Here is a 22,665-nt window from a genome sequence, read left to right as displayed (position 1 = left end):
CTGCATTTTAGCTCTGTCAGCCCCCTCACATCATCCTGTTTGTGAATTCATCAGTCCTGATCCTAGCACAGTTTGGCTGTTCATTCCCAGCACAAAAGGACTGGAAAACTGTCCCACCATCTCCTTGTTTTAATGGCTGGAAATGTTGCTTTCCACCTGACTTGCTGGGAAAGCTGGATTCTGTAACTTTTGTGCCAGAGGAACTCCACTGCTCCTTATTTGCACGTTTGCTTTGCTGCTCTGCCTCCTTGGAGCAGGTGGTCCATGTGAAGGGTCCAAGGTGAGGGATGCTACAAGGATGTGTTGTATGCCATCAGTGCCGTGACTCAGGAATGATCTCAGCATTCTGGGGAGTTAAATGAAATGAGAAATGGAATTTCTAGGTAAGCTGGCTTGAAAAAGGCTCATTTGCAGAGAGTTGGCTGAGGAAGAGCGTTACCCTTAATGTCAGTTCAGAACTGGCTGGAGGATGCTGCCCTTCACCTGGCTGCCTGCTCCCAGCCAGGACAGACAGGGATCCCCTCCATCCCCACGACTTCCAGGGCTCCTCTGCTCCTGGTGGAGCAAAGCTCAGACCCCATGGCCGATGCCGTAGCCTCTGGCTGATTTGTGTAAGGGGAGGACGGGGAGAACACAATGAGATGTCAGAGGAGATTCCAAGCAATTTTGACAAACACTCAAGGGATATTTTTTTTTCCTTTCCACTCCCTTCCCCCCCTTGGTTTTTAGAATAATTTTTCAAGAGCACATATGCAAGTCATCTAAGGGAAACAGAACAGTGAGTACCAGGGGCTGGTACACTGTGTTCCCTTTGTGTACTGTAGAGAAAATAGATAAAAGAAACAAAGAATGATGCAGAGAGCAAAGCAGCCAACCGTACTCTCAGAGAGGTTCAATCAGACTTTTTCAGAGATGAAGGTCAAACCAAAAATCCTCAGGTGCCGGAAATTGGTCCCATCTTCCTGGAACCAAGAGACATTTACCACTAATGAAACGAGAGCAGAATTCCATGCCATTTGTTGTTTCTAGAAGCAAGAAGAAAGGCAAGAAAGGAATATTGTCTTGGGCAGTAATAGGGATTATGTGCTTCTTTAGGAAGTAAATTACCATTTTATGATGATATCTGCTGTACACCCAGCCACCCACCCAGATTAGAGGCATCAATAGAGAACAGCTTGGACCCCCCTGGCATCGGCGAGCCAGGCAGCCGGACCCCCCGACAGAGGCACTGCTCATTAACATGCACTCCTCTGAAAGGAGACCCCCCTCCTCGGCCCTTGCCCCTCAACCTGCCACTCTCCCTGTCTGCTGCTGCTGCTCACAAGCCTTGGGATGCAGAGCATGTCCAGCCGTGAGCGTGGGATAGCTCCCCTGCATCCCATCCGGGCTGTTTTTCTTGGGTCCCTCTCCATTCAGAGCAGAATGATTTTGCATAAATGCATCGACACGTCTGCTTTGTTCATGCATGAAGGGTTCTCGGCATTTCTCATCCCACCCCCGCCCTGCTCCCCGGCATGTGGCTTCACCCACTTTTCCATGATTTCCCTGTGCAGCAGCAAATGAACCTGCCTGAAGCAGTGCCAGGCGACCCGGCACAGTTAAAAATGCCCTGATAGATCTAAACCAAGCAATGGGAGAAGGGGATGGAAAAGGGTGCAAGAGCAAAGCCATAATGGCTTTTACTCTGTAATTTGGTTTCATGTTCTGCACAAGGAAACATGTCAAATATGTAAACAGAGCTCTCCAGGGTTATAATGTAGCTACAAAACCACGGATGTACAGGCAGGCATGGTGCTGCTCTCCAGCAGAAAGGAATGCCATCCCCAAAACCACACGGTCATTTCTTTAAGCTGAAAGTAAACTTTCTCATGCCAGGAGCAAAGAATTATTTTTTTTTTCTTGTAAATGAAGGATTGTCTGCACCACTTGTTTGGAGTACTGTAGGCATTTTAGCCCACATTGTCATAAGACACCTTGTATTTTGAATGCCAATGAATTTCTGGGTGTTCATCTTAAGATGTCTCTAAAAGGCATGGTTTTGGAGGATGGTGTTTATTCATGCTTTCCTGAAGGTATCTTGAGTCATTCCCCCTTGTCCCCACCTGAAAATAAGAATCAGCTTTAACAATAATAATAATACTAACAATAAAAATTAACATATGAGAAAAAAAAAAGCCCCAAACAACAAAGTGGAGACATTTGGATACACTGTTGAGCTGCTCCAAATCTCTCCTGAGCTGTGCTGCCTTGGTTGGAGTAGTAAGTGTGGAGGAACCTCACATCTGTGCTGACTTTTGGAAGTGCTGCCTGCAAAGCTGGAGGACCTCTCTTTCCTCTGAGGTCATTTCAGTGGGGAATCTGATAAGAAGATATGATTCACCCTGGTAATTCAAATTCACATCTGGTAAGTGGCCCAGCTCCCTTGTGCTATCAGCAGGAGTCTCCTGGGGACTGGGTTTCCACCATTGCCTCAGGGTCTGGCTCCAGGCTCTCACATGTGCCAGGAAATGGTTATTTGCAGGATCAGTGCTATTATCTGTCCCCCACATGTACCTCCTCTCTGGGAGAAGCCCTTAGTTCAGGAGAACATCAAGTTCTGCTGAGCTATTTTGGTCACTGGGCCAAAATCCCTACACTTAGCACTGCTGGCGGTGAATGTCATTTTCCCATTTTTTTTGGTAATTAACCCTTGCATCATCATGCACAGAGGAGACAAGTCACTCTTCAGAGAGGGGAAGGTAAAGCACAGGGCAGAGATGACCTTCTTCCCACCTTTCTCCACCCAAATCCCTTTGAAACATTTGGCCTTCCAGCAGAGATGCTCTGTCACTGTGTGCACACTGTGAGCTGGACCCGCTGGAGAGGAAAAGCCTCACTCTGTGGAAATTTACCTGTTTCCCAGTGGTTGTTCCTGGTGAGAAAGCCTGATCCTTGGCAGCTGGACATTCCTCCACCCCTTCTGCTCCCAGTCCATCTTCCCCAAACCTCCTTCTGGAAGGCAGTGAGGCTGAAGGAGCCGTGAGCTTCCTTTCACACAACACTTTAATTCCTCCAGTTGCACCTTCTGGGAGCAGCTGGGAGTTCCTGTGAACTCCCCTACAAACCTGGGACGTCAAGGACTAAATGCTCCAAGTATTTTGGCTTAATTTGTTGGAGTTTGGGGTTTATCAGAGCAACCAGGGTTGTTCCAAGGTGAGAGGGGAGTGACAGGCTTCCCAAGAAAGCCTTTTTCTTGGGTCGAGATGTGCACGGGCTGCAGGCAGCAGCTGCTCTGTGGATTCTGTGGATGGTCCACCTCATTCAGAGGAATTTCTTTGCAGGATGGTGGTTTGGTTACTCTGCAGTTTCAGTGGGAAAAACTGCCCAGCAAAGCAAAGGGGATCCTTTTGATTTGCATACCGCAAGCCATGTTTTTCAGGTATTGAAAAACAAGAAAGAGGGGTTTAATCTCCATTAATACCCACTGATGTAGGGCTGGTAGTTGGATGGGAACTGAAAGGTTTTGTCAGCTGAGGTGTGACTGCTCCCTGGAGCACAGGACAGCTCCTCCGACCCCCCCTCCACATTCCCCTGGTGCCTCTCTGCAGCCTTCCCCTTTCCTATTAAATTCAGGGCCTCTTCCCAATGTATCATCTCCCTGGATGTATCCAATTAAGGCCTGTTGACAGCCCAGAGCAGACTTACACCCTTAGGATTAGAGGCATCTGTACGTCTTCATATAGGGAAGGCCAACAAGAGGGTGTCTGGCTGGCTCACTGGGAGCACAGTGGGGAAAGCTGAGCAGCCTGGAGAGGGGAAAGGAGGCAGGGAGAGCGAGATTTTCACCCCCAGTGATCCCTGCCTGTGGAAATGCTGTGTGCTGAGCGTTGCGTGTGGTTTGCACAGCGTGTTTACACGGGCCGTAACCCTAAACAGAGCTGAAAAGCACAGCTTTAACTCTGGAAATAAAAGTACTGGAAACCCCTGGTTTTCTGCACATGAGAAAGTTTTGTTCTTTAAACACACAGATGTTTTTAAATGAAAAATCACTCTTTTGACCTTTTCTGAGTGTGATCATGTGGTCGGGGCTGACATTAACCACTGCGCGGCTGTTTGCCTCAGGCACAGGAGGAGCTTAGTGAGGGGTCTGCAGGGCTCAGGGTGGCACCTGCCTTGGCTCACATCTCTCAAAGCAGCTCCTGTGCCCCCTGAGCACTCAGAGAGGTGCAGGGAGTTGGGGTGAGGATGGGCAATATTTAGGGTTTGCTCCTACTGTACTGGAAACAAAAGCAATGGGGTTTTTTTTCCTGCTTGAGAGCTGAAAATTTTGTGGCTTGATTTTTTTCTTATGTATCTCTCTGTTTATCAGTGCCACTGTCCATGTGCTTCTAAGCATCTCTGTCCACCTCAGCCATTATCCTGATGGAGAACTCAAGTTCTTAAGGGATTTGTTGCTGTTGCTTTTGTGTTTTCTCTACCTATCTGTGTGTTTTCTTCATCCAAACAAATGTATGGAACCAGCTCTGGGAGGGAAGGAGGGGATGTTACCAAGCAGATTGCACCTGCTTCACCTTACAGGAGCTGCAAAAGTACAATGAATCTAGTGAGCCAGAACCATGAATATAGTAACAAAAATATATTTAAGATCCTCCTAAAGTGTGGCACACATTCTGCCTTTGACAGTTTGATTTTCTGGTGCCAGCTGCCCCCAAATAAAACGCTCCAGTCAAAGGAAAAACAAGAAAAAATTTGCTTTTGCTCTGCTCCTCGGTGATGAAAGCTGATGGGATGGGATTGTTTTGCTTTGCTGCAGCACCCCACGGCCAGCCTTGGCCCACAGCTCCACGAAGCTGTGCTGCAGTGGACCTGGTCGGTTCAAGTTAGAGACGGGCAGCTCGGGAACCCGAGCGCTCAGCCAACAATAATGTTCTGGCTCCTGTATTTGTTTAACCTCGCTCTCCAGTGGATGGATATGCAGTCTGCTAAAGCACTTATCAGTCTATAATGCCTTCACACTTCTGTGAGCAGTAATGTGGAAGTTGTAGACAGGAGCTTGTGCTGCAGCTTGAAAATGTCTTTTAGCTTTAATGAGGCTGATACTTGCAGAACTGGAGGCATAAGTTCTGGTTTGGGTGCAGCTGCTTGATCCTGTCTGTCTAGCCCATTGCATGTAGGTGTATTTGTGAATTTGAGCATAATAACAGGATACAATTCAGGGATGACTCTAGGAATTATTGCTCTAAGATCCTGGCAGTGCTGGTGTGGAAGACGATGTTGTTTGAGAGCAGATCTTTATGTTGTGCTGCCGAGTTGAAGAAATAGCAGAGGTCTGACAGGAATAAACAGGAACACGTGTCAGATTGCTGGATTGCACTTTCATGTGCTGCACAGGAGACTGTGTTGTGCACTCAGAACTATCTCTTGATTCTGCATCTCTTCACTTTGCATCTCTGAATGGCCAAAGATGCAAGGGCAAGTGCAAATTGCACCCAGGAGCTCCAGATGCTGGGGTTTGCTTGTGGGCTGCCATAAAACATGAGTTGATTTTTAAATCCCGTCAGTGCAATTATTTCTCCTTTTTCTCAATCCATTTTTCTGTAGTTTCTGGCCTTGGCTTAACTGACATCCTCAGGGTGATCCTTTGAACCGTGCAAAAATCATCTGGTTAGGGTTTTGTTGGAAAATCAAAACTTCATATTGTTTTTTTTTTTTCCTTGAGTCCAGCAAGCATCCTAGATATTTGATTACACCTGGCTGGCTGTCAAAGCCCATGTGAGTTTGGGATAGGGCCAGTCAGAACTGATTTACAGTTTTTTCAGGTATGCCATGTGAAGTTTATGGTTTGATGTGATTTTGATTTGAACTCACTGGTTTTAAATGAAGTTTGCTTTGAATCTGGAGATAACAGAAATTCAAAGGGAAGCTCAAAGAATGCAGGTCTGTACGATTTAAAAATGGAAATATATTGTTCATACCAGCTCTTTGGAAGTGAAATAACTGCATTTTTGAGAAAGCTAAAGTTAATAACACACCTTGAATACACATGCAATCTGGGCCATCATCTAATGGAAATCCCTGTAGCTCCTTTTCGCTTGCCTCAAACTAAACCAACTTATATGGCAAAATTAAATAGCCCTTGCATCTCCCACTCATTTCTGAATCACAGCCCTGTGTTACATCCAAAACTGTCAGGAAATTTCCCTTTGGAGATGAATACTATTGTTGTAAAGTAGAGGAATTTATCATCATGTCACATTGCAGGCAAACTATTGGTGCCCTGTCCATGGTGTTTTCACAGAAAGGTCACTTTCCAATTACTAAAAAATCCAAGCAAATCTTCAGCTGAAAATTGTGGCTCTGTTCTAAGGAAGCTGTAATATCATGCTGATGGAATACTGAGTCTGCAAAGTCCAGACACATCAGCTGCTCCAGGTTCAAAGTGGCCATGGCTGTGCTGAGACTGGACATAGGGACTGGCACCAGGGCTTTATTTCATCCTGCAGGAGATGTAAGCTGCTTCCCAATCCCACAGCCAAATCCTGTTCTTCATTACACAGGGAAAATTGACAGATGAGATTTCCTCTGACTTCTGAGCCAACTGAACCTGGGAGTAATATAGCATCAGTGTGTTACCCCAGCTTCCAGTTGATAAAGCTTTTCTGTGGATCACCTGCCCACATGCCTTTGTCCTGGAGCAGGACACGCTGCAATTTTTCATCTTTTGCCATCAGACCTGTAGGCACCCCAATGAAAACTGATAAAAGCAGACTGAGAGCATGAAACAGTAAAGCTGTTATCACACACAGAGGGCAAGGAGAGTTTGGGGGAGAAGCTGCAGTTGATGAGCTTCAGAGATGAGGGGAAGCTGCTGCTGTGGAAGTAGCAGTAGACTGTAAGGTAAGGGGGCTGTTGAAAGAGAGACAGGTTTATTCCCTCATTTTATGCTTGGACTCTCTGCTGCTCAATCTCAGATTTGGTTTTAGTTTTTTATTTTATTTTCTGCAACAGAAACCCATTGTTAGTGCACATAAAATTAAAATATGTAGTTTGGGGAAAGTAGTTTTGAATGTTTTCCTTAAGTTTTAGAGGCCAACCTGGAATGACCCAAGACTGACATTCATAGTTGGGCAGGCAACTGTGGACTCAGATTTCTGATGGGATTAATTCCACTGACAAAGACATCTGATCAAGTCACTTGTCCAAAAGCACTTCTTACCAGAATCTAGAAGGAAACCCAGAGCAAAATTCCTTGTGCTGCTGTGTGTACAATTTCCATTTGAGCTCTGTGGGCTCCTGAGGTTTGTAATGGTCAGAGAAATTGGCTGGGGTTTGAGGTGTTTGTTGGAGCCCACATGGTGGCCTTTTTAATGGTTCAGTGCTCACTCATGTGGGCAACTTCATTTTTCCCTAACTCCAACCCAATTCCCAGCCTAAATGAGAAAAGCAGCGCAACAGCTTTGAGAACAGATTGGAGGTCTGTGCTGCAGTCAACAAACTGGGTGGTGTCCATGTGGCAGTCAAGCTGCCCTACAATATTGGGCAATAAACAAGCAGGAACCTTTCTGATATTTAGCAACTGCACCATAGTTTCTCATCCTTGGGTGAGATTAACCTTAGGTCAGCAAGAACAATAACATATTTAAGAATAAAAGGGTTGGGTGACTGCCAGCACCCTGATCTGGCAGGGGAGAGAGAAAGTTTTCAACTGTAAGGGATGTGTTAAAATGCTGCTTTTGTCATGGTTGGGATCCTCTGGCATGTGTTGAGTTAAATACAAATAGCATTCTGTAGAGCAAAGAGATAAATATTGTAGAATAATTAAGTTTCAGTATTATGGATTAAATCTGTTCTTTAGCTGGACCTTCAAACAAGAGAAGATGCTCTGTTTGTGCCTCCATGGGTTTTGTATCAGTTTGTGGGATTTTCTGTGCACTTCTGCAACCTCAACTGAGGATGTTTTGTGCTCAATAAATAGCTGGTACTGTGGGTATTATCAGGAAATATTGCTCCTGCCTGCTTCATGGTTGCAGTTTTTCCAACAGGACAGGGTACAGCCCATTCCAGCCCAGAAGCACTCTGCATTGTCTGTCTGTCTGCAGAAGTGTCAGCAGCACAGTTCCCTGTAGAAAGGAGTGGGGAGAGGAAGCTTTTGGAGCACAATCTCCACTTCCACCCTCCTCTCCTCAAGGAGGATGCTTTCCACTGCCTGACCAAGTGCCCACGATGCCCCTCGCAGCCAGACAGAGCTCGAGGACATGGTCTGGAGGAAGCCCTGCCATGGTTCAGCAGATGGGGTTTTGGGAGCAGACAGATCTGTGCACTGGAGGTTTGCTCTGTTTCCAGCCGCCCCTGGGCATGCAGACAGGCACGTCTGCTCCAACCACGGTGCCAGAGCTGAGAAGGGCAGCATCCGAGCTTAAGTAGCAGCTTTTCTGTCTGCATTTAGAATTATTTTGATGTTACAATGCTGAGAACCACCAGTGTGTGCAAAACCTGTGGTGTCTGACTGTGCTTGCTTGGTGGGAAGGTCAGAGTGGAATGGGGTCCGTGTTTATCCCACTCCTGTGGGGAGCTGTGTCCTCACACGCGTGTGTGCTCTCAGTGACACCTGAGCATCTTTTTGTGGCTCCTAGCTTTTATCCTCAGCACACCTATGAGGTGTGGGGGAACATCATCTTCATCCTCCAGACAGGGAGCTCAGGCCTGGAGAAGCCAAGTGCTGTCCAGAAGGTTGTACTGGGGCCGTGCACTGCCACAGTTGGGCTGGGATCTAGCCCAGCACCCAGTCCAGGGGATTTGTGATCCTTAACCTGTAATTCTGCTGCAACAGGAACCCATCAACACAGATTCACATTGCCTGCAGTCACAGGATGGCTGGGAATCATTCACAAGGGCGCCTTCCAAAATCTGCTCTTCAGCAAATTTTCCCATATTACTTTGAAGGAAATGGAGTTGATTGCAATAGTAAATGTGTTTTTGATGTGGCAAAAAGCTAAGTGCTCCCAATATATCACTTTTCCCTTTCTGCTGACACATTCCTCGGTCCCCCAGAGTAAGAGAAGGAAAACAGGAGAGGCGGTTTGAAGAACATGTTGTGCCTTTGATTGACAAGAGGTTGTATAAATCAGTCAAAGGGAATCCTCCAGGCATTCCCTCTTGTGGGAAGATCCCACAGTGCTCCCTGGCCTTGATCGTTCTGTCTGCCGATGTTTGTGTACGAAATGTGTGGGTGGGAGACGAGCTGGATTTGAACCTCTGAGAGGAACAGACATCAGCTCTTCTAATTGAAAGCAGCTTCCTCGGGAGGGGGATGACATGGGCTTCCAGTAACTAGACACAAATAGCTGCCACATACTTTGGAGCACATGCTAAGCTCCTGTGGATATCCCATTTGCTGTGTGGGTCTGAGAATCTGGATAAGCCCCAGTTAGTGAAGTTTGGAGCACTGTGTGATGCTGTCATTCTTCAAAGCAAATACTCCAGTGTTTGGTAACACCCTGAAATGAGAAGTCTATCTCTGCTCTTCCCTCCACAGCTGTCAGGTGCTTTAGCTGCTGGTTTGCATCACTGTAGCAAAGGGAGGATGCTAGGGTATAATCTGTTTCTCATACCTGTGAATTCCTGTGAATAGAAATGAGGAGAGATGATATTCTATCTTCCACCAGTTGGAACTTGTAGTTCTAAAAGTGTTGGTACTGCAGTGATCACAGAATCATTTAGCCTAGAAAAGATCTCTAAGATAATTGGGACCAACCATTAACCTAATTAACTGGGGCCTTCGGGCTGCTGCTACATTCTAGGGATGCCTTAAAAGCAGAAGGGTGAAGGACTCTTCCAGCAGATGATTCTCAGGCTTGGCAGGTGTGATGTGACATTCAGTGCCTGGGCAGAATTGAAACAGGGATGGATTTACCACGTGTGTTGGAGCCCGGTGAGATGGTGCAGTCTGTAGGTGTCAGGAGCTGTTTATCCCATACAATTGTTTTCAGAGAAACTTAAAGAACTTTTTTTTTTTTACATTAGCTAAGTTTCCTGGCCAGCAGCGAGTAGAGAAGAGGTTCTTGTAGCCATTCATCTCTGTTAGACTTTTCCCACACTTCTCAATTAGACTGTTCTAAAAGAACTTTTTACCCCAGGACCACTTTGAAACACTAGTCTGGGTAGCGATGGATCAGTCTCAGCAGGGGGAAGCTTATCTAACCTGCTCAAACCTGCTCTGACAGCCCACGTGGCCTGAACACAAGCTCTTTATGCAATGCTCAGGTTTTTGCTAATATTCTCCAGCAGAAGCAGAAAGTGCTAAGGGTTCACACACGCACACAAATCAAACAAGGCATTTAAAAGTTATCAGAGATTTCCAGCCCACCTCAGCAGGGGTTTATTTTGGGTTAGAATCAAACTTTTGCTGAAGGTCTGGGTGATTTCTTAATACAAGTTTTCACTCATGCACTAAGTGGCACTTCAAAAGCACCAAAAGTCAGTGCTTGCGTTTCCTTCAGCCACCTTTTTGGACCAAGAGAGCAGGAGGAAAAGTAAGAATAAGAACAAAATAATAGAAAAGTAATGAGACTTTTGTTCATGTCGGAGAGCTCTCTGACCATATACATTGCAGATGTGGGTAAGATAAATTCCCTAGCTGGAGAGGTATTAAAATAAAAACCATGGTCCCAACAAGAGCCAGGCTGCCGAAAAGGCAGAAGGGAGAGTTGCGAAATGGTACATGTCGAATTGCTGGCCTTGATTTCAAATGCCAAAGATAGTTTGTGTAAAGCCTTGCTCTGCTGTAAAATGTAACACTATCCACTAGCTAGCCTCAATGAAGCTCGGTCCCAGTTGTTTCAAAAAATAAATAAACTAAAAATCTTCTTCCAGCCCATTAAAGCTGATTTATGTTTTGCCCGTAAGATTTCTCTGTGCTGGATCTTGAGGGACTCAGGTTTTAAAGGGGATTACCTCACTTTTAGCCAATCTGGTTTCTCATTCCCAGGCATCCCAGGCTCTCTTTGCAGTGCCCAGACTTGGCCTGTCGAGACCAAGAGGGAATTTACATGCAGAATTGTCAAGTGAGCATAGGATTTTGGATGGCTGTTAATTCTCTTGTTTGGCTTCAGGGTTCTCTTTTTGCTTTAAAAAATGAATTGCTGATGGGAACAGCTTTACTGACAGCACATCAGAGGAAGGAATTCCATCCATTCTTATGCTAATGACAATCAGTGAGTTCACCAAAGGGTTGTGATTCCAACAGGTATCTTTCAGATGCTCCAGGAGCCTCAGCTATAAGTATCCCTCTAATACAGTAGTAATTTTTTCCATGGTAGACATTCCCTTCTTTCTGTTTGCTGTGGAGGTGAAGGCTGTAGTCATTCATGATTCCTTTTTGAAACAGCTTCACTGAGCAGTGCATTTTCATGGTGAATCTGATCATTTCTTGCAGCTTCATTTTCACAACTGACATACTGATGGCACTGCAAGGCTCTCTGGTACTTCGATTCTGGAAATTTTTTTTTAGCTTTTCATCCCTAACAGGACCTGGGAATCGAGTACTTTACTGAAAAGAGAAGTTTGCCACCAGTCTCACTGCTGCCTGCCATGGAAAGGCTGCAGGTGTAGGGAGAGGGTGATTCCACTTGCAGAACTGGTGGGTGAAGGAAGGAACCAGCTTGCTTAAACTGTGTTCTAGAGGCAGGACTTTCCTGGTTCCAAGTTTACAGGGCCATGTGTGGCTCCTCTGGGATTACAGTAATATCAGGTTTAAATAGGACAGTGCTGGAGCACTGTGGAGCACTGTCTGTGCTGGGAGCCACGGTGTTCAGAAATGATCCTCACTTGGACTCCAGTGGGAAGAGTCATTGTCCATTTGGGTACCAAACCTGGTACCAAATTCAGAGGAGATTGCTGGCTGCCATCCAGCTTCTGTGAGTCTTTAGCTCCTTTAATGTTTCAGTTTTTCTTTCTGGGGTGGAAGACCTGGAAATTTAATTTTGAATACTCTCATGGTATTGAGAAGCACAGTTATGGTGCATTACTTCATCCTAGGATCGCACCCAGGCTTTGTTTCCCCACTTTGAGCAGTCAGGATCCTTCCTCGCTGTCCTCTACATCAGTTTTGGTGTTTCTTTTTTTTCCTGCTGCAGATGTGTCGAACCAAGGTGATCGACTTGAATGATGGTGTCTCCCAGTACGCCTGGTATCCCTGCACAGCCAACTTCCAGTACTCCCACATGACACAGACCACTTTCTGGCTGAAGGTAGGAAGTGCACACATCATTCAGAAGTTTCCTCTTTGCCTGCCTCTGCAGAGATTCTCCAGCAGTCAAAATATTGTGGGCCAGCCTTCCCAGGGCCAAGCTGCTCCTTTCTGAAGTATGTTTAGAGCAAAAGAGCAAAACAATGTCTTTAAAAACTGTCTAGAGTCAGTAGTAAAGTCCCCTCCTGTGTGATAAGGCTATTGAATTTCTGAGAGGGTTCAGCTTCAGGACTGTTTGACTTGAGTTTATCTGGTTTGTGTAAGAGAGATTGGAAGAGAAGTTTTCTGTGTGACCTGCCATGGGAATTCTTCTTTGAAAAGTTCTGGACTGAATCCTGGGGATTTTTTGAAGCCCACCACAGCTCTCCACCTCAGGCTTTGTGTGGTTTGTGTTTTCCCAGGCTTATTTTTCCCAGCCTATGGTGGCAGCAGCAGTCCTTGTTCACTTGGTCACTGATGGGACCTACTACCTGGACCAGAAGCAGGAGACCATCGGTGTGCAGCTGTTTGACACCAAAGAGCAAAGCCATGATCTTGGTAAGACTGTGTTGTGTTAAACTCCATCTTTACTGCTTGCTTAATCTGGTGTTGCTCCCATTCACCAGTACTCCTGCTCAGTTTTTTCAGAATTAGACAAAAAAGGTGCTTGCTCAATGCTCCAAGCCTTGAGTCTCACTAGCGTTTGTTGAAAGTGATGTGTTATTTTATACAGACATTTCTCCATAGCTGTTCACTATCAGTTCAGAGGTGATTAGCTCCTCTCCAGTCACTAAAATCAGCACTATCTCAGTGCTTCACACCCAGCACTGCCCTGGAGAGACACTGGTGGTGCTACAGATGAACTCCTCGGAGCAGGGAGCGAGGGACCTGCACCAGCTGCTGCAGCAAAGGCTTCTGTTTCACAGGGAGTGCTGGGTGATCTCCAGTCCTGCTTGCAGGGAGGTCTCCAGAGACATTTATTGGCCAACATTCCCCAGGTGAAGTATTTCAGGTGGTGAAGGCCCAGCCCCAGGGCCCTGCCAGGCTGAAGTGGCAGGATAGACAGGTTTTGTCTCTACCCTTGGCACAGGGCCCTAAACTGGGGAAGTTTTGTCTGGTGAATTGACCCAGGCTGCATTTAAGCTCAAGAACCCAGGAGCTCTCCCTAGCTCCCAACTATGTGTCAGGGTAGGACTTGCATAATCCCTTTCCAGATGTTCTCTGCCTTTTTCCACTGAGGAGAAAGCTGGCCAGGTCACCTTGAGAGCAGTTTTTAAGGAAACATAACTCCCATCCTCCCAGCTTTCTGTTTTACCACAGCATTTTGATTTTAACATGCTGAAACTCAAATGAGAGTCCCACTAGTGATGAGAAGGGACACAGGGTGACAGGTGTTGGATGAGCATCCAGGATAATGCAAAATTTGGTGGGGTGTGGAGGAAAACAAAGGTAATATGTGTGGTGTCTGTTGTCCAAGAACAAACTGAAATTTGTAGCAAGTTGTGCAGGTTGAGTCAGGGTGGCTCCCAGTTTGCCAAAGCCCTTGGATTAATCTTACCCTCCTTTTGCAAAACAGTGGCACATAGCTCTGTCCCTCTGAGAAATAAATGATGGAGACAAGAGCATGCCAGCAGTACTTAATGTGACATTTTATAGGGACAGACAGGCAGACTGGGAGAGGGAGAGAAAGAGGAGCAAAGAGGAAACTGAGGGTTAGGTTTTGAAATCTTCAATGAAGTTGCAACATGAGTTTGGCATGGCTCAGCCTGATGTCTGGATGTCCTCCCAGCTGAAATGCTGCTTTCATCATGGAGAAGCCCCTTTGACCTTTCAGAAGAGGCTGCCTGTAGCAGAGGAGAGGTGTAGGTGGGCTACCCAGCAGTTGTCACTCAGAGCTGTTCTGTGTTCTGACAGTGACATGAAGTCCTTTTCCTGGATATTGTATTTCATGTGTTTGAATTATCACCATGGCAAGCTGGAAACTGCAGCTGGGCTGCAAATGCTGGCAATGCACTGGGGGCAGGACTGACGGAGACACTCAAGGAGCCTTAAGCAGAAGTTCGTGGCAAGCTAAAAGTACATCCAAAAGGAAGTAACAATAATTTAAATCTCGATCAGTCCTCAGTGTGCTAAAGACACTGCCATGAGCAAAGCACAGCCTATCCAGACATGCAGCTTCCTGCGTGGATCAGAGCAACTGGACTCCCAGAAAATAATGTGAAGCTTCTAAGTGCTGGTAGGAGATGGAGAGGTTGGGATGCCAAACATCTCAGCGCCGTTGGTTCAGAGCCATTGTAGACACCAGGGCTCAGCTGCTGAGCTGAATGGATGGGTGCAGAGCCACAGAAACAGGGGTGATCCTGAGACAGCTCTGACTGCCCCCATGGGCACCTGCACCATCCTCATGGGTTATGGCAGGGGAATTAAAAAACCCTGACCGGTCCAGCCACCGTTTTCCTGGTCAGGGTCAGAAATAACCAGCAGTGCAGCACAGCTCTGAGGGTCTGTTCTGTTTGGACACCACCTGAGTGCAAGGAATGAAACAGAAGTGAATAAACAACCTCATACCATAAGGTCTTTCTTGGCTTTCCATCAGAGAAGGCAGAAACTTCCAAGGAATTTGGGAACCCGGGATTTTGAGTATTAACTGCACCTGTTTGTAAGTGAGAAACGTGCACTGTTCCACAAGGAGCTGATATCAAAAGACCTGTGGGAGGCAAGTAGACAGGGAGGTTATTTCAGGGTCAGGTGAAGACCAAAACAAAAAGAGGCTTGCTTTTTTATTTTATTTTTTTTATTACAGGAAGATTTTTTTAAGTAGAGGGTGGGAGATGGATGTTTAAAGAGCATGTCTTAATTCACAGGAAATCACTTTCTAAGGAGAAAAATGAAAGCCTTTTTATTCCTTCCCTTTTGAGTCAAGAAATCTGAACTGGAGGGAAAAAAAATAATAACAGAAATCCCCGAGCCAGTTAAACATGCAAATAGAATTTATTTTATTTTCAAATTTGTAAGTGTATCAGGGTAGCCAAGGGGCCTGGGCCAAAGCCATTGCTGGGGGAGCTCCAGTGAAGCAAATGGATCTGGAGCCAAGCTGATCCTCGGAGTGATGCCATGGAGCTGTGGAGGCACAGCCTTGCAGGCAGCCAGCAGGCCATGAATCTCAATTAATGAATTTTGAGGGCAGCCGACAGCTGTCTGTCCTCTGCCTTCCCCTGAGATGGGTTTGGCCCATTTGAATTCAGGTTGCTTCTACCTGAAGGTGGGAATTTCTTCCCAGCTGTCACTGAATGCCTTCTCCACTGGAGAAAAGGGATTCGGAAGTCTCCTTGCCACCTCTCTGGTGTTTCTGTGCACCGCAATCTTGAGATGCTTTTATTTCCCCAAGACACAAATCATTTCCTCTCGATTGAGATCACCTGTAAAATCCTCAGTGTCTCCATCACCCTCATTTCTATCTCCAGGACCAAATCTGCCTTTTCTTGCAAAGAGCAAGATACCCTAAGGCACAAAACCATTAAAGAAAAAAAATCAAATCTGGGAAAATTTAGTGGAAAACTCATGCAAAAGAAGTTTTACACTGAGAGCTAATGACATGCACAGCCCCAGCCCTGGTGCACAAAGCCCCCCAGCCTGCCGGCACTGTTTGATCCCACATATAAAGGCTCCAAGTGTCCTCCAGGACCTGTTTTACAATAGTGTGACTCTGCTTCCCCCGTGCTGGTTGCTCCTGATTTACCAGAGCACAATAGAAACGTAGCTGTGGTCTAAAGGAGCGGCTCCGAGGGCCTGCCGCGCTCGCGGGGAGAATGGCAGCCTTTCTTCAGCTGTCTGGAGGGATCTGCTTCTCTGCTAAGCTCTCTGCAGCGATTTGGGAAGCCCCTCCAGGCAGCTTACCATAACTTTTCAGCTCTATAGGGCCATTCCTCTGGGTGAAATGTCTCTGAAGTGCCCACGGCTTCGGGAAGCAATTGTGTTAAGCCTGACCCTTCCTCTGATCTTGTCTCTCCTCTGGCAGGTGTCCACGTCCTGAGCTGCAGGAACAATCCCCTGATTATCCCCGTCATCCATGACCTCAGTCACCCTTTTTATCACACCCAGGCTGTCCTCATTAGCTTCAGCTCCCAGTTTGTGGCCATCTCCGGGGTGGCCCTGCGTTCCTTCCACAACTTCGACCCCATCACCATCAGCAGCTGCCAGCAAGGACAGACCTACAGCCCTGCGGAGCAGAGGTGAGCGTGTCAGCCCCGCTTCCCTCTGCCTCACACCCACCACCCCCAGCGCCAGCCAGGGCTGGGGAGGAGGCAGGAGGGCCACAGCAGCTGAACCCTGCTGACCCCTTTGTGTCACGGGTAAAAAACCAGCAGTGTTCTCATTGATCAGGATGGATGGGACATTTAACCCGCATGGGATGCTGTTAGTGAATTATTTCCTCTTCCTTTCTCCTCCCTCCTTTATGCCAAGCCTGGAATTGGGGCCAGTTCTCTCCTCACACATTCCCCAGCCCGGCGTGGTGCTGGACACTCTCACAGCAGCTCAGTCTGAAGTGTTTTGTGCTGCCAGAGTGCCACGGGGAGCTCCCACGGGAGGGACAGTGTGGACACAGAGTGATGCCTGTGCCCCGGAGTGGCCGGATCCTGCCAGATGCTCAGCCCTGGGCTGCAGGGCCATGGCCAGCAGCATCTGCCGTGCTTTTACTGCTGGGTCAGGCCCTCAGCACCTCTCTGGATCTGGCCCCCATTCTGAAAAGCTCTGTGGGACCCCCCAGGATGAAAGGTTTATGGCTACCGTTTTATTCTTGTTGTTATTACAGACACATCAATAGATCACCACCAACCCCTCTCAGTCTCTGCTTTACAGCATCCCACAGAGATTGTGACCTTTTGTGGCCTCTGGTGCAGCAGCTTCATGGATCCTTTCAGCGAGGCAGTGAAAAGAAGAGGAGAGAATTTAGCAAAACCCCTGAAAGAATATTTTTTTTCCTTCCTTTGTGAATTCAAAGTTGTGAGCAGTTGTCATACCATAGCAGCAGCAATAGTAAAACAAGTTGCATATCCCAGCAAACCTCTGCTCAGCCTCCTAAGCAAGCTGTCAGGTTTTTTGATAATGTTCTGGCTTGTTCTTAGGACCTGCTTTTATTCCAGGAAAGGCAGGAGGGTGAGAAGGGGGAGAGGGAAGGGAAAATAAAATAAAAAAAAAGGAGTATATCTATAGCTAAATCAATCCAGTCAGTGTGTTCTGACCTAGATTCAAAGCGTCTGATCATTCTGTGCAATAGGTTGTATAAATTCAGAGGCCCAAAGACAGCAGGATCAAGTTTCAGATGAGAAGTCTGGTGGTGGAAGTGTGGCCAAATCCCAGCCCCGAAGCAGGACAGAAAAAAGGCAAGAAAGCCCCACTGGAAGGAGATGGTGAGAAGCAACAGGGAGCTCAGGAGGACTGAGACACAGGGCCACATTCCACTGCCCTCTCAAGTTTTCAGTAGGAACTGAATCATTTATTCACTTATGGAACTAGAAGTGCTCTGTGTTTAGAAAGTTATTTCCGTAATAAAAAAAATGCATCCCCCTTAGACAAAGCTTGGGTGAGCATCTGCAGCCCAGCAACCCAACCTTCAGGAATCCCTCGAGGAGGAATCACCCACCTTTTGCCTCTTACTTTTCTTCTTGATTTTTTGGCATCGTTTTGTTTTCAGGATTCACTGAACCCTCTCAGCCCCTGCTCTCACAAACTCCCATCTGAGCCTCACTCATTCAAAACAACGTTTTAGGTCTTGCAGGTTCCAGCACTGGACTGATTGTAAAGTTTCCCACATGTGTCAGGGAACTAGAAACTCAGAAGTAAAGGCTAAAAGTAAAGAAATTTGAATCAGTGGAATCATCCCCAGTCTGCCTTGTTGGTGGGATCATTTGGGGAGACCAGATCTGTTTTCTTCTGCACAAAAGACTCAAAGCAGTTCAGGTACCTGAGATGTAGAGAAAGCTGTGCATTAAGCTGTGCAGACAGGAAAGAGGTGACACCTTTGCTGTCACCTGTTGTCTTTTTCCTTAGTTATTTTATCCAATCCAGGAAGAACAGAGAAAGATAGATTTTAAAAATTACTTCTTAACCAGCTCAGAGGCTGGACGTGGGTTTTCTGCCTCTCCTGCTCACAGTCTGCCCATCAGATTCCCTTGGGGTGCCTGTTCCATACTTTCCCTTCTCCTCTTTCCCCACTGGTTGCATTTGCCTAATACGATTTTTAAACTATTTATTGAATTTTTAAAGGAACTTGCCTTCCTATGTGTGATCATCAATTTTATCACTTTCATGTTCCTTAGGTCAACATGGATATTTTTGCCTGCTTTTTGGCTTCTCTCTACAAGAGGTATTGTTTCTCTCGTTCAAGGAGAATTATTTTGCTTGGAGAGGATTTATAACCAGATACAGATATTTCTAGGCAAGGGTGCAGATTTTAAAATTGTGAAGGAAAAGAAATATATTGTCCCTTAAAAGTTAACACGGTTTTTATTTTGAGGGTGAATGGATCCCTCCCATGGGTTAGTGACAACTTAATAACTGAAAATAAAGCATGCACTTACTCTTCTTAAAATATGTATTATAGTTAATATTATAGAGAAAAATGGGACTTAATCTAAAAGTCAAATTGAACTTTATAGGTAGTTGTCCTCAGTCATCATTAGTTGTTTTGAAAAATCCATTTCATCCTCCTGAAGACATTTACAGTTTGAAAATTCCTACCCTCTCCTTTCCAGTTTTATTCTTACAGTTGTTTTTTTTTTTTCTGCTGACAGTGACTACAAGCTCTTTTTTTTTGTTTTCAGCAGAAGTTTACCTCACTGTTGGAGATGTGCTGTAAAAATGACACTCTTTATTTTCACATTGCATCCTTAGACCAGACGCAATGGCCTGGTTAGTTCTTCTCTTGTGCTTTATAGCTTGAATTATTATACTTTTACTATTTCCAGTGTAGCCTCATGCAGTGGACGGTGAAATTGGGTGTGCAGAAGCAGAGGTGTAATTTCCCACCCTGCAGTCACTCGAGCAGCAAGAAGGCCTGGTGTGCTGTGGCTGCCTTTGATGGTAGCTCCTCAAAAATCAGGTTTTTGTCTTTCTCACTGGGTAGGAAACATCAGCTGTGGGTCACCCATCCTGGCACAGCAGTTTGTGCTGCTTTTCCTTGGTGACACTCCCCTGCCATGGTCACCAGACCTGTTGTCACCACCCTCCTGGTGCCACTGTTCCTCTCCTGCAAACGGCAGGCAGGAAAGCCCAATTCACCCAATTCAGCCGTCAGAACTGTGAATTTCAGGAGTTTCCATCTTTCTAATCCACCATTAACTCTGTGTTTGTAGACAAGTCCCCCCGGCTGCCCACAGCTCTCCAGTCTTCTTGCCTCACACTGTCACCACCTCGTGCTTTCTAGTGACAGTAGCAAAAAGATTTTCCATTGCTTTCTTTGGTTAAACCTTGGCACAGCCTCACTGCTACGGCTTCAAAATTGCTTCTGCAGGGGAGATTTTGGGTTTTCCTCCCTCTGTAAGTGTGCATATCTGGGTGTTTGACACTGTAGACCGAGACCCACCCCTGGCCACCACACCATCACCTGCTCTAGCCTCTGTGGAGAGGTTCCCTTTCAGCTGCACCCTTTGCTGCCACAAACAAGCTCCAGGGATTCATAGCCCACTCCAGCTCTTCTCTTTGTCTTGCTCTCGCCTGCTGTCAGCTTCCCCAACAAGAAATGATGAAGATAAATCTTCAGCAGCAGAACAAATGCAACCGCTCTTTACAACTCTGGTTATTATTTTTTTTTTTTTTCCCTTTTCATAAGGGGGGAAAAAAGGGTTTCCTCGTCTCTTTTTGTTGTGAATTAATGCAGCTTTCTCTTTCCCAGTTCGGCTGCCTTTCCCCTGCCCTGCATTCTGTCATTAAGCACAATCTCTGTCAGCCTGCTTCGGGTGAAATTAATGAATTTCTCACAGAACTGTTAATCATAGAAGCTTTGGTCCGTGACATGTGTTATAATTCAATGGGTTTTTAACCTTCGCCCCGTTTTGGTAATTGGCAAACAGCATCATTTGGCTTTTATTAAAGTGGAAGGCAATGCATTTTCTTTGTTTGCCTGGACAGACTCTGGCAGGGAGACCTGTGGGGCGGCTGACGCCCAGGGACACGGTCCCAATTCCAAGCTGGCAAGGTGACGAGGCTTTGAGAGTTTATCAGTTCAATATGGACCCCCCTGGCAGGAACAGCTCACACCACGGGGCACAGAGCCTGTCCCCAAGGAGAATTTACCCTGGCAGTGATGGGGACAGTGAGGGGGATGCACTGGCTCCTGCCTCTCCTTTCCCTGGGGCTTACCTTGGGTTGGAGCAAGGGTTTTCTGTAAATCTCTGGATTTAGCTTCATTTTGACCTTTTCAGTTTGGAACAGGGGTTTGCTGTCAAACCTAGCAGTACTGAGGTGACACTGCTGAAGGGATGCCACTCGTGTTGTCACTCCTATGGATCAGATTTGAAGGCAAACACCTTATTAAGAAAGGACTTGATCCTCCCAGTCAGCACAGGTTCACCAGTGCCCATCCAGCCCCAAGGATTTGGGTAGATAATCAAGATTTTGTGTTAATACAAGGAGGCAGTGTGCTTTAGCTGAAGACTGGAGCTAGAGGAAAACTCATTGCCATATTTTAAAGGTTTTTTTTTAATTTTTTTTTTAATTTCTACAAAAAGAAATATGGCTAGCAACCTCTGCATATACGTTTGGATGAGAGAGAGAGAGAGAACCTGCTCTTGCCTTTAGAGTAACCTCTAGAGAGGAGAACACAAACCCATTGCAAGGATAAATATGTTAGAAAAACCCTCAGAAGGCTCAAGGTGTGTGACTTGTGTGGATGGTGGCATAGGACAAAACCAGATCTGCAGCCCAAGCTGGCCCAGACTGTGGAAAAGGGAGATTTTTGCTGTGTCTGAGAGATAATTTTGTGGCCCTTATCCTAAAAAGTGCCCACCATGAGCTTTTAGGCTCACCTGAGCTTAGATACATGTCAGAACCATCACAAAGGAAACAAATAATTAAGGCACCATGTTAAGATGGGTTCTTGGAAAAGCGCTTGACCTTGGGGTTAGGAAAAGAAAGTTTGGCTGCTGTAAGCTTTTTGAAAGAGGAAGTCCTGGATTGTTTTTATGTGAGGAAGGAAGAGCTCTACTTAATTGTTATAATTTTCTATAAACATGTTAAAATACAAATGTTTCTAGGATTGTGTCACCAGGGCCCCAATTTAACAAAGCCCTGAGCTATTTGCTTACATCCCCCTGTAGTCAAATCTATCAGTGGGACTTAACTGTGCTTTTGAAGTTAAGCACATATTTAAGTGCCTTGCTGAACTGGGGCCAATATTGGCACAGAGAATTACAGATTTAGAGCCTAATGACTGAGCTCATTTGGATTTGGGATGGGCAGAATGGATTTGAATAAAGCAAGAACTGGCTCAGAACTTCAGCCTACATGTGAAGCTAACTCGGTCCAGGGCTTTTTACATCATTGGAACAGTCTGCCTTGATCTGTTTTGAACATGCAGTGGAATGTGTGCAAGAAATGCACTGCTCCTTGCACTCACCTCGGTGTGAAGATGTTTTAGGAAATTTACACTGCCTGGGCAAGAAGAGGAACAAGTGAATCCTGAGGTGGATCTAGTAAAATAAACCCTTGTCAGGGAATGTCCCAGGCACTGACACTTGTTCAAGCAAATCATTACAGTGGTCCTTGGGTCCTTTGTGCAGCTTTGCTCCAGACTACTTCGTACCTTGGTAAGGATTTTTGGGAGCTGGGATAGACCAGGGATGGTTTGAAATAGGCAGTTTTGATGAAGTCACACAATTTTGACTGCAAGAAAACAGGATAAACTGTCCTGTGCTAGGAGTCAACATGAGTTAAAGCCGAAGTTATTTCATTCTCAGATGCTCTTATATTGTTTCTTTCCTGAGGAATGCACATTTTCTGGAACATGTGATGATTGACCACTGCTAAATGACAGTGCCCATGCAAGAGCTTCTGTAATCCACAAATGGATGTGATGGGTTCTTTGTCTAAACTTCCTTCTTGGAGATATTAATTTCTCCTTCCTAATTCTGCTTTTGCAGAGCTCAATTCAGGATCATGACTTCCAAATTCATTGGGATTTATGGCTGACAGTAGCTGATACCAAATTGGAACCAGTAGCTAGAGAACCAGAAATATTTAAATTAGAAACATTTGGTGGCAGTGGTTGTTTTTTTACAAAAAGTGAATGGTTGTATTGTTTGTCACTGAAGTCATTCATATAGAGTTACAGACAGAGAGAGCTGCCCAGATGATCTGCTAACCAAGGCATAATCTGGAGCCTGGAGGGGATGGCTAAAAATGTTCCCTGGCCATTTCAGAAGACCACAAGGGGACTTGTAAACAGAAAGAAGAACATCACA

General features: G+C 46.0%; 1 protein-coding gene across 2 annotated transcripts in view; it reads left to right on the top strand.

Annotated features, from left to right (window-relative positions):
• The window catches only part of PAPPA (pappalysin 1), a 177,239-nt gene that overhangs the window by 108,120 nt on the left and 46,454 nt on the right, over positions 1-22,665 (top strand). For both annotated transcript variants that reach the window (XM_088065841.1, XM_005527194.3), the window contains 3 exons: positions 12,114-12,227; positions 12,628-12,763; positions 16,224-16,437. In XM_088065841.1, the coding sequence (XP_087921967.1) occupies positions 12,114-12,227; positions 12,628-12,763; positions 16,224-16,437 (464 nt within the window). The remainder of the gene's footprint in view (positions 1-12,113; positions 12,228-12,627; positions 12,764-16,223; positions 16,438-22,665) is intronic.

This window comes from Pseudopodoces humilis, chromosome 22, assembly GCF_049639895.1.
Source record: "Pseudopodoces humilis isolate 2021_Gansu_Grassland_sample_001 chromosome 22, ASM4963989v1, whole genome shotgun sequence".
Taxonomy (NCBI): Eukaryota; Metazoa; Chordata; class Aves; order Passeriformes; family Paridae; genus Pseudopodoces; species Pseudopodoces humilis.
The sequence above is the reverse complement of the archived record's forward strand: the minus strand, read 5'-3'. Positions and strand labels throughout refer to the sequence as shown.